The sequence below is a fragment of the Myotis brandtii genome, unplaced genomic scaffold (genome assembly GCF_000412655.1).
Source record: "Myotis brandtii unplaced genomic scaffold, ASM41265v1 scaffold463, whole genome shotgun sequence".
In the NCBI taxonomy this organism is placed as follows: domain Eukaryota; kingdom Metazoa; phylum Chordata; class Mammalia; order Chiroptera; family Vespertilionidae; genus Myotis; species Myotis brandtii.
The window spans coordinates 1200266-1216630 of NW_005367694.1; the positions used below are offsets into that span (position 1 = coordinate 1200266).

The 16365-nt window shown below is 44.3% G+C and overlaps 1 protein-coding gene across 8 annotated transcripts in view; it reads right to left on the bottom strand.

Moving 5' to 3' along the window:
* The window catches only part of MPHOSPH9 (M-phase phosphoprotein 9), a 35821-nt gene extending 19569 nt beyond the window's left edge, over positions 1 to 16252 (bottom strand). For 4 of the 8 annotated variants that reach the window (XM_014547082.1, XM_014547079.1, XM_014547076.1 and 1 more), the window contains exons 1-12: positions 16186 to 16252; positions 13725 to 13987; positions 11519 to 11672; positions 10462 to 10551; positions 9742 to 10265; positions 8386 to 8512; positions 7418 to 7508; positions 5850 to 5956; positions 2720 to 2842; positions 2119 to 2579; positions 1635 to 1790; positions 536 to 623 (exon numbers count right to left, since the gene is read on the bottom strand). In XM_014547082.1, coding sequence (XP_014402568.1) covers positions 536 to 623; positions 1635 to 1790; positions 2119 to 2579; positions 2720 to 2842; positions 5850 to 5956; positions 7418 to 7508; positions 8386 to 8512; positions 9742 to 10265; positions 10462 to 10551; positions 11519 to 11672; positions 13725 to 13831 — 2028 coding nt within the window. In that variant the 5' untranslated portion in view covers positions 13832 to 13987; positions 16186 to 16252. Of the gene's footprint in view, positions 1 to 535; positions 624 to 1634; positions 1791 to 2118; positions 2580 to 2719; positions 2843 to 5849; positions 5957 to 7417; positions 7509 to 8385; positions 8513 to 9741; positions 10266 to 10461; positions 10552 to 11518; positions 11673 to 13724; positions 13988 to 16185 lie in introns of those variants that run through there. The other 4 variants (XM_014547078.1, XM_014547080.1, XM_014547077.1 and 1 more) reach the window with 4 other exon arrangements.
* Between the last annotated feature and the right edge of the window lie 113 nt (positions 16253 to 16365).

Below are 16365 nucleotides of genomic sequence, written 5' to 3' on the forward strand. Positions count from 1 at the left end.
GTTTCTAACTCTCTATCCCTCTCCCTTCCTCTCTGTAAAAAAAATCAATAAAATATATTTTTTTTAAAGAAAAAGAAAAGAAAAGAAAATGGAACCCTGGACGGGTGGCTCAGTTGGCTGGAACGGGTCAGGGCACATACCCAGGTTGCGGGTTCGATCCCTGGTTGGGAGAGTACGGAAGACAACCAGTCGATGCTTCTCACATTGATATCTGTCTGTCTGTCTGTCTGTCTCTCTCTCTCTCTCTCTTTCTCTCTCCCACCCCTCCACTCTCTAAGCATGTCCTTAGATGAGGATTTTTTAAAAAATAAGGCAGACCTAGCCGATTTGGCTCTGTGGATAAAGCATCGGCCTGCGGATGCCCTGGTTTTGGGACTTGATCCCCAGTAGGGGGCGTGCAGGAGGCAGCCAATCAATGATTCTCTTTCATCATTGATATTTCTATCTCTCTCTCCCTCTCCCTCCCTCTCTGAAAGCAATAAAAATATTTTTTTTAAAAGACGCTAGAACAACAAAAAATAGAATACTTACTTACCACTTCTCTTTCTAGTAGGTTATTCTTATTTTCAAGTGTCCTCACACGGCTAGTGGCTTCATTCAGAGCACCATCTAATTGACCGCATCTAAGACCATAAATTGAAATGAAACAATTGGAAGGTCAAGCCCTCTCCCTGACAAGTGTTCTATAAACCTAACCGACTCCCCAGTACAGCGCGTAACAAACACCAGCTCTCCACGTCAGCCAAGACTCAGGATGCCGCGTTAGTAAAATGCCCCTCAGTGACCTGATGGCAGCACAGTGGCAGAGAAAATCAGGATGAAAAAGACCCCTAAGAAAGATTAAGTCAACAACGCAAGACGTGAACAGATACCTCCTTGCACACCCATGTTCACAGCAGCAGCATTCACAGTACCAACAGGTGGAAGCAGCCCAAGTGCCCATCAGGGGATGGATGCAAAGCTATCCCTAGTACAGGGCCATTCTCCCCTGTGTTCCTACAGCTGTTTTAACAGGATAACTGTCTGGGTACAAAAAAAGGTGGCGCACTGCCCAAGGGCACAAGTCATCACTTTCTCATCAGGGATCCATGTGTAGCACTCATCTCCCATAAATGACATTCCTTGACACACACAAGGTCTGCTCAACTGTTTCAGCATTCAGCTCACAGGAAGTACCTACGTGCATGTCAGTTATTAGTGTGTTCTAAGAGGCTGGTTCAAATCTGTAAAAATAATTACTTAGGAAAACGTGTTTTTGGTATTAAAATTTTCAAATCTGCCCGGCCAGTGTGGTTCAGTGGTTGAACATTGACCCATGAGCCAAGAGGTCACTGGTTTGATTCCAGGTCAGGGCACATGCCCGGTTGCGGGCTCAATCCCCAGTAGGGGGTGTGCAAGAGGCAGCCAATCGATGATTCTCTCTCATCAGTGAAGTTTCGATTTCTCTCTCCCTCTCCCTTTCTCTCTGAAATCAATAAAAATTTAAAAAAAAAAATTCAAATCTGAGGCACATGATTTAGAAGTGATTTATCATCACAATATATTATACTTTGAGGAAAATAATATATCCAAGTTGGAGAAGCACTAACAGTTAAATTATATTTTTAAAACTATAGTTAAGCTTTAAGTTTTACCTGTCTACAAGAATTTGATTGGTTTTCTTCCAATCTTCAACTGCAGAAATTTCTTTTGCCTCCAGCTTCTGTTTCAAGCTACTTATTTCTGACTCATAATAAGCTCGAAGATCTGCTATGTGCCGGGCCTGCTTTTCCTTCAGGTTCTGCCTGACGCTGTCGGCAGGAGGGAAAGGCTTGTTAGGACAGTGTCTCCTCACTCTCTGTCCCAAAAGAACAGTCATTCTCATGAGCAAAAACACAGCCTTTTCCCTTTGCACTCAGAAAATATAAATAGACAATACACAAGTTAACCACCAACAAAGTAAAGAAGAAAACAGACATGGATTATTTAATTCTTAGATGGTCTATCTTAAAAATGCTATCTCTGTTTTTAACTTAAGGTTTTATACATTACTGAAATTCAATAAAAACCACTTTCATCATTTAAGCAGACACCACAGAAAATCGATTAGTATTACAGGCCATCCACTGAAATACATACTTAGACAATAGCACAGGATCTTCCAGGGAAGTCAATGAAATGCATTCTGGGACACTGTTGGCTGTACCTGGAAGCTGGGACTGACTGACTGAGGCTGCAGTTACCATGACAGTGTTTTCTTCTTCCACGGTGTTGACCGAGAGGTCGTTACTAGTGACAGTATAGACTGAGGGGAACGTGGAGCTGGTCCTGCTTTCGTTTGGGAATGCGTGATTTTTCCAAGAGGCCGCTGTTGAGGCTTTTGCACGTGAAGGGCACTTGGGGAACCCAGACAACTGAGAGGTGGCATTGCTTGCTTGCGAGAAGGAGTCCACGTCAGAGCGACTGGACACACTGGGCTCCAGAACAGAGTCTGGCGAGAAGGAGATCCTGTCCTGGAGGGCATTCAGAAAGCCCGGCGGCTGAGTCCCCGCCATCTGCTCACTTGGCTTCATGTGTAACGTTGGGTCCAGAGTCAGCACCTGGAAATAGGCAGACAGCGTGGTTCGCCCTCCGCACGGGCTGCTGTGGAGGTGAGCAGCCAGGCCTCCCGGGGAAACGCGCTAAAGCCCAGGGAGGGTCGGAAGCAGCTTCGCACCCCGCCGAGTGCGGACCACGTTACCTCGGGCGGATGGTTTGGGCTGGAAGAAGTGAGATTCCTCTCGGTTAACTGCTTGTTTTCCCTTTGCTTTTTATGGTAAATATCCTTCAGTGACGGAAGCTTCATCTCATTACTAGTGTTAGCCTTAAAGACACAAAACAAAATTATTTCAATGCTATTAGCAAGGAAGAAAAAGCTTTCTGAAATCAAGATCAGCACCATAAGAGATTTTTTAAAGATTGTCAATAAATTGAGCTTTGTGCTGTCAGATTTATAATGAAGGTTTGGAAGTCAAAACCGATTACAATGAGTCTCCCTTACAATGAAAAAGTTTTCCTATCTCCCCAACAATAAATATAAAGGGAATCATCTCAACCTAATACTTTCAAAGAATAAAATCGTTGGACGTCCCCTACTCAAAATGAGAAGGAGGTTCTGAGATAAGACAAGACTTGAGAAAGAAGGAATGAAGCAGGACAAGGACACTTCTCGCCAGATTGATTTCCTGAGACTCACGGGGACAGCTGTCAAGAGGTGCAGCTCCTCATCTATGTGGTTATGTCACGTTAGGAGCTGGCAGACAAGAAAAGGGTGTTTCTCCAGCTTGACATCGGGGCTACGCTGCGCTGGAAATACTGCACCGCCGTCTAAGCTCCAAGTGGAAAAACCCGGGGCTCAAATTATTTCGAGGTGGGAGCTAGTGTGGGGTGTGCCGGGTACCATTTAACCTTGTCAAGTGTGACCTTGGCCATTCTGTCAAATGAGACTGAATTCCAGGAGGGACACACTGCCAGGCAGTTCATCCTACAGCCTTACCTCACGTCCCATTTCCAGGCCCAAAGTGGCTGCACGGCACCAGGAACTATATTTTTAAATCAACCCTGTTACTAGCTTGTGAAAAAGAATTCATTATATTGTTGTGTGTGTGTTGAAGGTATTAATTTGATAAACGTAAACCCTAAAAATTCTCCCTAATCCCGTTTTAAAACTTGACGGTTTATATACCAACGACCCAGAGGCCCTCAAGACTTACGGACCATGACAAGCAGCAGCTCTCTGGCTCCAGCCTCAGCCCTGCCCGCGGGCTGCAGCTATTCTACTCAGAGCTCACGGTGGTACAGGCTCCCATGTGCCACCCCTTTGATGACTTCTCTTCTCTTCATATTGTAACATCTCTGAAATGAGGTCTTGTAAATGGCATCTTGTAACTACTGCCAGTCAAAGAGCAGCTGTGATATGTCATTGCCTGCTCATAAGCAAATACCAAAGCCATCAACATGGCCACAAAGGTGTGCCGAGACGACAAGGGAGCCCGGGAGCCGCTATGAAGGGACAGGAGCAGGCGTGCGCAGCAGCTGTGCCTTCTGGGAGTCAGGTCCCCGCAGCATCACGGAAGGAATGCCATGTCACGAAGGAAACAGTAGGTGGGAAAACAGATACCCGCGCTGGGATGGAAAAGGAGGGTGAGCCTCTGCAGGTGAGGAAGTTTGAACCAATGTATTTCCCTTACATTTTCCTTTCTAAGTATATATAAGGCTTACATGATACAAATCTATGTTTAATCACAAGCTCTTTCTGTAAGAAAACAATAGAAATTCTAAGTGATAAGAAAGCACTGCAGTCTTGGCTGGTTTGGCTCAGTGGATAGAGCGCTGGCCTGCAGACTAAAGGTTCCCGGGTTTGATTCTGGTCAAGGGCACATGCCCGGGTTGCGGGCTCCATCCCCAGTAGGGGGCATGCAGGAGGCAGCCAGTCAATGATCCTTTCTCATCTTTGATGTTTCTCTCTCTCTCTCCCCTCTCCCTTCCTCTCTGAAATTCAATAAAAATATATTTTTAAAAAAGAGTTTATTTAAAAAAAGAAAAAGAAAGCATTGCATCAGTCTCATTGGTAAATTCTTTTCTTGGTAGCCTATCACACAGAAAATCTTCAAATGGATGGCATCTTAGAGTCAACAAATACAGCGTTAATTACTGAGGCTGCAGATCAAGGAACACACAGGCAGCCCTGTGAGCAGAGCCCACTCGGCCTCCCAGCCCCTCAGTCACACGTCCCACCCTTCCTTCCTCCCTGGGGTTATCTGGCTTTTTTGCTCCTTCCTCTGAAGACCCCGTCTGCCACAACTGTCTATGGCTGTCACTCAGGCTCACAGCTCTCCTGGTTACTTTAATGGTATCTCTCCTTTTCCCAACCTACTCTTCTCTCATCACCTAATCAAGACAAGAAGTGAAGTATGTACCTCGATGTGCACATATTGGAGAGTTGTATTTCTTTATTCTGAAATAAACAAAGTATTTACATTTCTTGCTCAAAGAAAATTAATACCAATTAAATTGTTCAGCATAAGAACACAAATGGATTAGTGGGAGGGTGTAATAGGGTACAAAGTCAAACCAGGCCTGAGAGCAGGAGAAGTTTATCTATGGGCCTACTGTATTTATTTTTTTAAAAAATATATTTTATTGATTTTTTACAGAGAGGAAGGGAGAGGGATAGAGAGTTAGAAACATTGATGAGAGAGAAACATCAATCAGCTGCCTCGTGCACACCCCCTACTGGGGATGTGCCCGCAACCAAGGTACATGCCCTTGACCGGAATCGAACCTGGGACCCTTCAGTCCACAGGCCAACGCTCTATCCCCTGAGCCAAACCAGTTAGGGCGGGCCTACTGTATTTAAATAGTTGGCACAAAACCACCTCATTTACTTACACAAAGCACTCATGGGCTTTTTTTTTTTTTTAAATCCTCACCTGAGGACATGTTTTATTGATTTTCAGAGAGAGAGGAAGAGAAAGAGAGAGAAACATCAATTGGTTGCCTCTCACATGTGCCCCTACTAGGAGGGATCAAACCCAAAACCCAGGTATATGCCCTGATCGGGAATTGAACCCGGGACCCTTTGGTGTACCTGATGATGCCCAACCAACTGAGCCACACCAGCCAGGGTCACTGGGCATTTTAAATCCCACTCTTAAGTAACTTTCCTAAGATCACACAGGCAATGACAGACAGAATCTGAGAGCAGATGACTATGATTTAATGCCCATGCTTTCTTCTCTGCATCGGAAAGTGAAAAACACAAAGTGTATAATGAAGTCAAGTACTTATCTACCATGTGACAATGCAAACACACACACGTTTTGACTTACCGGGCTGGCTGACACTTGGGGGGAGGAGGACGAGGCAAAGGGCTTGTCTGTGACCTCGGGCAGAGAGTGGTACGTGTCCTTCTCCTCCGGTCTCCAGTGTGTCAGGCCTGCGCAGGCACACAGAAGAGAAGTGAGTAGAGACAGAACAATAGTGATTCTAGGGTAACGTTTCTACCTAAAGAAAACGAAATGCGGGAAGTAACTAGCCTTTGTCTATCTAAATTCGAAAAGTTTCATTGGACGGAAAACAGTTCACATGAATGCCTTACCATGGAAGAGTCCTGCCTTCATGATCCAAGTATTTAAAGTTGAAATATGTTACAAGTCAAAATTAACTAACATAATTCAAAAAATTTAAAGACAACAATTTCTTTGTGAATAGTACAGACTTATATGGAAGCAATGTAAAGAATTCAATAATTTAAATATTTATTGAGCATCTACTGTGCCAGGTGGGCGCAGGGAGACTGAGACCCAAACAACAGTAAAATCACAGGAAGTTAGAGGGTGGTGAGCACTCGGTTGGTAAAATTTAAAAATCCAGAGAAGGGAATATGTAATTGGGGGTGGGGCAGGTGCTGGTTTTGGACAGGGTTGTCAGGGTTGGCTCACTGCAGAGTAACAATTAAGAAGGAGTTGGCCATTTTAGCCACATATGAGGGGGCAGAACATTCCAAGTTCAGAAAGCAGCCTATGCAAAAGCCCTCCAATGAGAACTTTGTGGACCAACAGCCTCCCTGCCCAAGCAGAGAAAGGCAGAGAGCGGCAGAGCGTGAAATGAGGCCAGAGTGTGAGGTCAGAGCGTGCAGGGCAGGCTCTCGCAGGCCTCCATAGGCCTCACAGACACTCCAAGGCCTAACAGAGGTTAGAGCCAAGGAGTCCCGTGCTCTGACTCATCTCTAACAAGGAGCAGGTAGCTGGCTACTGCGCTGAGCACAGATGGAAAGGTGAGTGCAGGGAGGCAGGGAAGAAGTCGCAGGAGCCCAGGTGACAGGTGATGGGGCTCCATTAAGGTGACAGCATGAAGGTGGTTGGGGATAGCACAGTTTTCAGAAGGCAAAGCTAATTCCTCCCGATGAACTGATGCAGGAGTGTGGAAACGGAGCCACTATGTAAAACCATTAGAACTAAAGTAGAGAGTGGAGAATGGCTCCCAGAGTTTGCATTTCATTCATTTTGAGGCACCATGAAAATGCTGAGGTCATTTCTGCGCTATTTGCAATACCTGCAGGCTCTTCCTCAGCCCCAGGCAGGCGTGGCGTGTGCGGGAAGCAACCAATCCATGTGTGTCTCTCCCCCTCCCTTCCACTCTCTCTAAAAATCAATGGAAAAATATCCTCCGGTTAGGATTAACAACAAAACAACAACAAAAAAGAAAGAAAGAAATACCTGCAGAAACGCATCTATCCTGACAGCAGGCAGACACCAAGTAAGGAAGCTACAGCTACCATGCGTTCACTTACAGAGACCACTCTCACCCAATGCACGTGAGTCTCCCCGCTGGGAAATGCAGTTGTTATTAAAAAGGAAAAAGGGGGAAAAAATCTTTAAAAATGTAAGTTTCATACCTGTTCCTGAATCAGACATCCAAAAATTGGGGCTTTCGTCTGGCTTACTGAGGTAAAAAGCATGAGGTGGTGTAGCAGCAGCGAACTCCAACTGCAATTCAAGGGGACAACTGTGAGCTGCCAGCTAAACACCCCTGGCACACACTGCTGACCAAGGTCGAAGCTGGTGCAGAGACCTGCCAGGGGTCCGTGCACAACGCCTGGCTGGCCCTCTGGTTGCAAGAATGCAAAACAACGGGAATTTAACAGCAAATAATTCTCTTTTCCTACATAAGTTAGAAAAGTTAATTCGGGTTTTCTGCGGACCTGAGAGGAGAAAACTGGGAGCAGGTGTTATTCAATGAGATTGGCAGGAAAATGTGTTAATAATTTGCCATCTACTTGCAAAAGAAATGTGAGGTGCCTAGAATTAAAGTCCTTTGGTATAACAATGAATGTAAGAGCTATAATAATTCACCTTATCATTCAAACTACATTAAATCAAATCAACTCTGAAAACCACAATAATTAATATGAACTTTAAATAGTAGACTACATCTTTTTAAAAAATATATTTTTATTGATTTCAGAGAAAGGAAGGGAGAGGGAAAGAGAGATAGAAACACCCCTATTGAGGGATTGAGCCCGCAACCTAGGCCATGTGCCCTGACGGGGAATCGGGAATCTAACCGTCCACGCTCAACCACTGGCCTCCCTGAGGGTTTTTAAAAAACAATGAAATGAATTACTCTCTGTTTAAATGTGACATTTGCAGTTGAAAAAGAATTAGGGCCTTTACAAAACAGTTCATTTTTTCTAGTATTTTCTCCCTAGTTAGTTTTGATTTCTGGGAAAGAAGACTTAGGGCCAATCACTGCGTCCACTCCTCTGTGCCACCAAAAGGCAGAGATGTCAATGGAACAAACTGACCATGACATTTGTGCAGACGAGCAGGCAGGAGACCCGGAGAGACGTGACGCGTCACCCACCTTGTCCACCGGCACTCTCTGGGGCTGCTCCGTTCCTTGCGTGGACTGGGGACACCCCTCTTCGGCATGGGCTCCCTTCGGGTGGTTCTGCTTCAGCTTCTGCGCCCATGATGTTATCGCTTTACTACTTAAAAAGAGAAAACCAAAATGACTCTTTAGGTGTCGTCCTTCCCATGAGAAACTAAATACACGCCGACACCGTATCAGTGGAAAGGGCTCTGAGTTGTTTTCTAAGAGCAAAGGGCGGATGGACATTATGGATTCACCTACATTTCTTTTTCCAGTCTCTCATTCCCAAAGGCAAAATGAACTAAAAGACCAACCGCGATCAGCAGTACATACAGTCTATAGCCGTCAACCAAAGCAAAACCACGCAGCGACGCTTCAAGGTCTAAATCTACCTCTACAGTGAGCACATTTATTCCCATGGACTCATAACTACTGTGTGTGCACAACACTGGCTGCTCTGGCTGCACACCTTACTTTGTGGCACGTTTCAGAGATACAAAACTGGAAATTGAGGGGAATCTACATAATTTGAAATGATTTTTTGTTTTACAAACATTCAGCTACAGTTCCTTTACTAAAAAGTCCCTGGGTTAATCAAAATGTTAAACTTACAAATCTCTTCTTATATATAAAAAGACACACAAAATCAAGTATGCTTGTGTATAATTTTTTTAATAAGATATAAAGTTTTTATTTTATATCATACCTGGAAGCAAGATCTCAACAGTCTGAGAAAATGCTTCTTGCTTGTGTATAATTTTTGATTTCCAATTACATAAACATGTGTAACAAAATCCCATTGTTGACATAGTCCTATACTACCATTCTGAGCAAGTTTATAGTGACTAGAAATCCTAGAAGACTTTTTTCTGGCAAGGCCTCCCTCCCACCGTAAGGGTTTAGTAGTCTTATAACATTGCAAATGGGAAGAGCCCGGCCTGGGTGGCTCAGTAGTTGAGCATGAACCTACGAACCAGGAGGTCACAGTTCCGTTCCGTCAGGGCACATGCCTGGGTTGCGGGCTCGATCCCCAGTGTGGGGCATGCAGGAGGCAGCAATCAATGATTCTCTCTCATCACTGATGTTTCTATCTCTCTCTCTCCCTCTCCCTTCCTCTCTAAAATCAATAAAAATATGTTAAGAAGAAAAAAAAGGGAATAATTAGTATATACTGTGCTTTGTTTATTCCAACTTCCACAGGCACTAACTGAAAGACTTTGGTAAAACAGATAAATGTTCAAATGCATCTCATTCTATTACAGTTCAACGAAAAGGAGCTTTATCTGCTAGATTCTAAGTGTATTAAACAAGTAAACGCCCCTCAAATGATGCAGAAACTCTACTTACCTACTTGTTTTTCCACTGTACACTTCCAAAATCTTACTTTCACCGAGAAACTTGTGTTCAAAATCACCAGGAAAAATGGAAATGTCTTCCTTCAACGAGTCACTGAACTCTTGGGGAGAATGGATGTAGAAACGCTTGTGCTTTCCACCATCCACAGGAGACGAGGTCTGCACGGCTGGCGCCCCGCACTGCCCCGCCGAAGCCTCCGTGTGCTCCATGAACTCCTGGGGGCCCTTAGACGTGTAGGTGTTTAACTCGGAGACACAAAAGGTCCCATAGCCACTGCTCACTGAGCTGCTGTCCACATTGCAGTCTGGTTGTGACGGGGAAGTTTCCTGCTGCATTTCAGGCTCTTTGGACTTTGGGTAACTGAGGACAGATTCATTTCTGTCACTGTTTTCAGAAAAGAACCCCATCTGCCTTTCTGAAGAGAGGTGTTCGCTCAGAGAACTTCTGTCATAGGAAGCCCGCGAGGCATTGCTGCTCTGTAACTTGACTAAATTCTTTATTTCCTCCTGGACCCACTGAAAATAAAAAGTGACGGGTTTAGGTAAGAAAGTATATTAAATATCACACTTTTATAAATGGTATGAAAATAGTGTTCAAAATACGATATTACTCTAAAGATAATCCACATGTTTTATCTTCAGTTTATAAACAAAGTTGATAGAAAGTACATATCTTACATCTAACAAGACGTCCGTGTAAATAACAACTTACTTGGACTTGGTTGTGGAACTGTTCCTGCTGGGCCGCTATCTGTTCTTGGCACTGTTTTTCCACCAAGTTGAATAGCTGTAACCACCTGGCCTAATAATTACACAATATTTTAGTTAAAGATCATTTTTAACCTAATATTTCACAGAAAAATTCCTCCAGTAGGATAGGGTCTTTTTAACAATGTATTTTTAATGTAAAATTTGTAAGTGGAATTAAATAGTTGTAAAACCATATTTAATATAAAAATACAAGTTCATAGGCTTGGGGACCCCTTTCTCACGGGGTAAATCTTCATTTTCCAACTGGCATCTTAATCTGATGTTCTCTGTTATCATTTTGGATTGAATAAGAATGGGTAGGGGCACCTTACAGTTGTCTCATAACAACTAAGGATTTTCTTAACAGTGACTTACATTCCCAAAAAGAATCCCACATCTTAAAACAAGAAATCGTTTGGTATTATGAAATTTCAGCCCCTAATTTATTTGTGTAAAAACACCTTTTTAAAGTCGGGTATTGAAGAGTTTAAAGCTGTACAGCTGAAAAAGGACTAAAAACCCCCGAGCTGGCCTACGACCCTTCCCAGCCTGTTTAGGTCCTGACCCACCGGCCTCCCCAGAGCAGCTAGTGCTCCTGTAACTGGCCGGCCGCTGTGCTTTCAGTCATGGACACGCAATAACCTACAACGTCACAGGGGCGGCCATGAACGCGGCTGCCCTGGGTAAAGCCTCCCAGGGTCTTTCCTACCATTCCTTCCCGGCCCTGCCCGACCTGGCCCCCACACCTGCACCCCCTCTCATCCTCTCTGCCCCTTGCTCAATACACACCAAAGTCGCTGGCTTTTCTGTCTAATCACGAATATGTTGTTAAGACACACTTCTCACCGTCTTTTTCACATTCATTCAATATCATTCCCGTTAATAAATCCGGTCACTTTACTTTAGCACTAACTTCAGTGTCATGCGCTACAGGATATCCATTTCTAACAATTCAGACTTACATAGAGGCACATTTATAGTTATTTTAAAATTCAAAAAAACAAAACAAAACTAGATACCTCGCAGTTTTTCCAAAGCTCCGCGTCAGTCCTCCCGCTGTGCTGTAGCTCTTGCATGAAAGAGGTGAGGGCTTCACCTGTGCCTTGAGTTACGGCCGGTCTGGTCTTCCCTGAGAAAGAGGATACCCCATTTGTACTAAGGTGGGGGCTACTTCTGTTGAAACATAAATAATTCAAATGGTTTTCCTCATTCTACCAGAGTGTTGAATAATTCAGCAGTTCAAGATTTAGCAGAGCAGTACAAACCACTGATATTTAATCCTTCTTAATGGCACTTCATTTGTTGCAAATCTGATCAGAAGTTTGCCCACGAAAGAAAAATAGCAGTAAAAAGACAGGCAGCATTTAATTTTTTTAAAAGAACACAACAGAAAGGCCTGTTTCAAAAGTGAGAGGATACTCGGAAGTCCCAGCGGAAAACAAAAGTTTCTGCTAAACAATAATAAGCAACACCTCCAGCCCCACTCCAGCCCCTCGGATCTAAATTATTGCAGAGGACTGTTTGCCCCCTTTAAGAACAGCCCCTCATTGTAATGAAATTCTTCCCCCGACATCCCCCATTGTCCAGAATGACAGTGGAGTCTTGTTCATTGGATCCCTCTAATTTGGCGTGATAAGCTGATGCTTATCTTTGCCCATCTTTGAATAAAAGTTGTGCCAAGCAAATTAGCACCAAATATTCAGGATGAATTTAGCCTATTCAGTGTGCAAAATACCACTGATTCTCTCCAGGAGGACTGCCTTTCCAAACTGGAGATGAGTTCATTTCAGATTTGTTTCATACAAACACAAAAAGCATAATTAAGACATTAACATTTATTTAAATTCCAATCGCTGAAAGGCCGTTTTCATTTCTTCAGTGGCACTCTGCTTTGTTTCACTAGGAATGTGTGAGAGAGAGGATACTAATGAAAATAACAGCAAAACAGAATTAGAAGCAGAGAAAATATTAATAAAAATTCGAAGGATAGAAGCACAGAATCTGTTGTCCATCAGAGATTTATATTAACCCAATTTGAATTTGGCCAGTTTAGCTGCAGTTGCAGTGAAAAGAGAGGCAAGCTCGGGTGGGTAATTTTCACTAGAAAGGCACATGTAGGTTGGTTCCCACAGCAAATCCAACACTAGGTTCCGGAAGCGGGCTTCCCAGGGGCCGCAGCACACAGGAAACTAGCACAGGGCCAGCTTTTGGCAGTGGGTCTAGATTATCAGCAGACATCTCTCTGGACCACCTCCCACGCCTGGTTTGTTTCCGGCGCCCTCCTTTCATTTATGCTTCCTCCTATTGTGTGTAAAGGCATTTGCCCCTTTAACAGCAGGCACCAGACTGCCTTTTACACTTCATTGTGCCTTTTTATAGCTGACCTCCTCTAACAGTCCCTGCCTCTTTGCTGGTTTTCAGCTACTGTAAATTTAGAAACCAAGTAATCAAGCTTGTCAGACTATGTACACAATCAGAGTGAACAGGCTCTGATTAGAAACAAACCAAACATGGGATCGTTTTAAAAATAAAATGCATTGTTTGACGGAATCTATTTTGTCGGCTTGGTATGAGGTGTTTTTTTTTTTCTTACTTCCTAGTATTCAACTTTAATTGCTTCTTCCAGATTGGTGAGCTATTTCTGCAATATTAAACATTATTGATCATGTTATCTTAAAAATGTAGAAATAGCCCAGCCGGCGTGGCTCAATGGTTTGAGCATCAACCTATAAACCAGGAGGTCATGGTTGGATTCCTGGTCAGGGCACATGCCTGGGTTGAGGGCTTGATTCACAGTGCGGGTCATGCAGAAGGCAGTAGATCAATGATTCTCTCATCATTGATGTTTCTCTCTCTCCCTCTTCCTTCCTCTCTGAAATCAATTTTTTTAAAAATTGAAATAATATTTAGGCAACTAAATTTTAATGATATTCTTGTAATTTACTGAAAACCAAAAAAAGGTATAAAGACCACTGCAACTAGCAAAAATAAGTTCTTTCTCACCGTTCCCCATGCAAAAGTACATACCTCTGGCAGAAATAAAAAACATGGAAGCACTAAAACTATTCTTATCTGTCCCTGAACAGTTCCTGATCATAATTTTGTTTTATTTTTTAGTGCAAATCAGTAACTATGACACTATTTGGATAAATTGGTAATCTATGCAAATAAGTTAATTTTTATTTGTTAATACATTTTTTAAAAATCTATCTATCCCATTCTTACCTATTAGTACTTAAGTTCAGTCCAAGAGAGTAGGGAGAATTTTTTATATCAGATTCTACAGAAGATGAGGTTTTTTGTAAGGGTTTCACCAGGTCAGCATCTTCCATAGTGGACAGAAATTGTTATGCTCTCTCATTGGAAAGTGTAGGTTCTTTCACTGTCTGAAGAAACTGAATCCGGGTCATCTTCAGATGCTTCATCGTCTACAGGCATTTTCAGTTGCTAACATTCAGAACTGTGAAATATCCTAAGTTCCCAAGACTCTGAAAATGAATGGGGGGAAAAATACTACTAAAAAGCCACTAAACCTAGCAACTATCTCTTCGTAACTTTGGCAACTGTGATCCTTTTATACAGGTCTACATTACGGAGAGCAACATCATTTCCAATAGCCAAAATGCAGAAACAACCCAAATACCCATCAAGTGATGAACGCATAAACAAATGTGGTGTATCCATAGAAAGGAATCTTTTCAGCCATAAAAAGGAATGAAGTACTAAAAAAAGGAATGAAGTACTGAGATATGCTACAATGTGGATGAACATTCTACAATGTGAACCATGAAAACACTATAGGAAGCTCAGTAAAAGACCACATATTGTATGATTGCATTTATACAAAATATCTAGAATAGTCAAATCTACAGAGACAGAAAGTAGATGGATGTTTGCCAGGAGCTGAGGAAAGGGGAGAATGGGAGTGACCAAAACAGGTATGGGTGTCTTTTGGGGGCAACGAAAAGTTCTGGAATTACATAGTGGTGATAGTTGCACAACTCTATGAATATACTAAAACCCAATGAATTGTATACTTTAAAAGAATGAACTTTATGGTATGTGAATTATATCTCAACAAAACTATACAATAGGGGTGGTTCTGCAAAATAGCATCATCTTTTCTAAGTAAGATTTCAGAATTGTATGTGTCTAATAATCAAGGTTCTAGACACAATGCTACTAGGTAACGACTTACATGTCCATTCGTTTAATAAATTCTACAAAGCATCCATGCTTATTGATTTACACAGTAAGTGGATGACAAAGAACTCAGTATTTAACTTGGTCTTAAAAACAGCCGATTAAGCCGTTCACCATGGTTGTTTCCCACCGGCTGGAAGGTGGGGTGGAAGGAATGCATTTTGCACTCCACGGCCTTTTGTACCCTGTGCATGCATTACTTCTTTAAAAATAAACTATTTGCCAGATCAACTAAAACTGAACTGACACTAGGTATACAGAGCCAAACAATATGCCCCCTTCTTAGGAAATTCACGTATTTTAAAAACACATCCAAGACAAAAAGAAAACCTTGCTGCTCACAAAATGTGAAGTTTAGGGAGTGAGATCGAGAAAAGTGATCTAGTGTTCTGGTTCCTCTAGGCTCCCACTTCCCAGGGCCTGGTTTTCACAAAGCACAACCTCAAACGCATCATCTCACGGAGGAGCCACGTCCTTCAGGGACAGGTGTGGAGGCCAAGGGTCACCGGGCCGAACCCAATGGATTTCTCCCCAGTGGCTTCGGCCCATCGCCCACGACAAATGGGGTATTGAAAACGCCGGGGGCTGCGCCTCCCAACTGACAACAAAAACGCCTGGATGCACATCACCTCGCTCTTCTCCCAGAAAGAACCACAAGCTCCCAGAGGACGAGGACCTGCAGCCCATCTCTTCCTCCCCGGCCGAGATCATCCGGATGCAGGAGATCCAGACGGAAAACCACTTTAAATGCGACGACGCTTCGCCACCCGCGGGGTGAGGGGTGAAGGTTAAAGGGGGGAGGAGGGGTACCCCGATATGCAATGCAAAATTTTTTTAAGAAAACGTTATGGGGAATAGATAGCACAGAGACCGTTTTATATTTCACAGCAACAAAATATCATGCTTTTGGTTTCTCCCCGCCCCGACCCCTAGCAAAAAAAGAAAAAGAAAAAGAAAAGAGTTGGGGGAGAAGCGAACGGCTGATGGGGGCCTGATGCTGCTATAAAAGTTAACGTGCAGCTTTGCTTTGCTGGGAGCCCGAGGGGGGAAGGGAGGGGGGATTGCAGAGGTCGGGAGGCCGGACCCCAAAGGCTGGTGCGGGCTCTCGGGTCCACGTGAGAAGGCGAGGGAGGGCGCACGCAGTCGCCCGAACGCAAGGCCGTCGTCCCATCAACTGCGGCCGCGACTCCCCAAGTGAGCGAAGAAAAAAGGGAATTCCCCAAGCCCCCCGCCCCCTGGGGAGAGGCGCTCTGCCATTGGGCCGCGCGGGTGTCACTCAAGGGCACCGACGCTAGAATGGGCGCCCGGCCGCAGGCAAAGCCCCCACACGCCCGAGGGCTGGGGGAGGGCTGCGGCGTGTGGCCGTCGTCTCCCTGGCCCTAGCCCGTCAGCACACTCAGGGCTCCTCTAAGGCCGTGTCTTCTAAGTCTCGTCCCTCCTGCCCCCGAGACCGGCAGCTCCCTGCAGGCGGGCGGCCGCTTACCTGGCCGCCGATTCAATTCAGCGTCGGGCGAGCGGCCTCTCGCGACCGTTAAACTTCAGGGAGCGTGCGCGCGCCCGGCGCCTGGCCGGCGATTGGCCGCTCGGGAGGGGGCGGAGACACTGAGCAGCTGCGCGCGCCGCGACCTCCCACTTCCCTTCCCTCAGCTGGCGGGGGAGACCG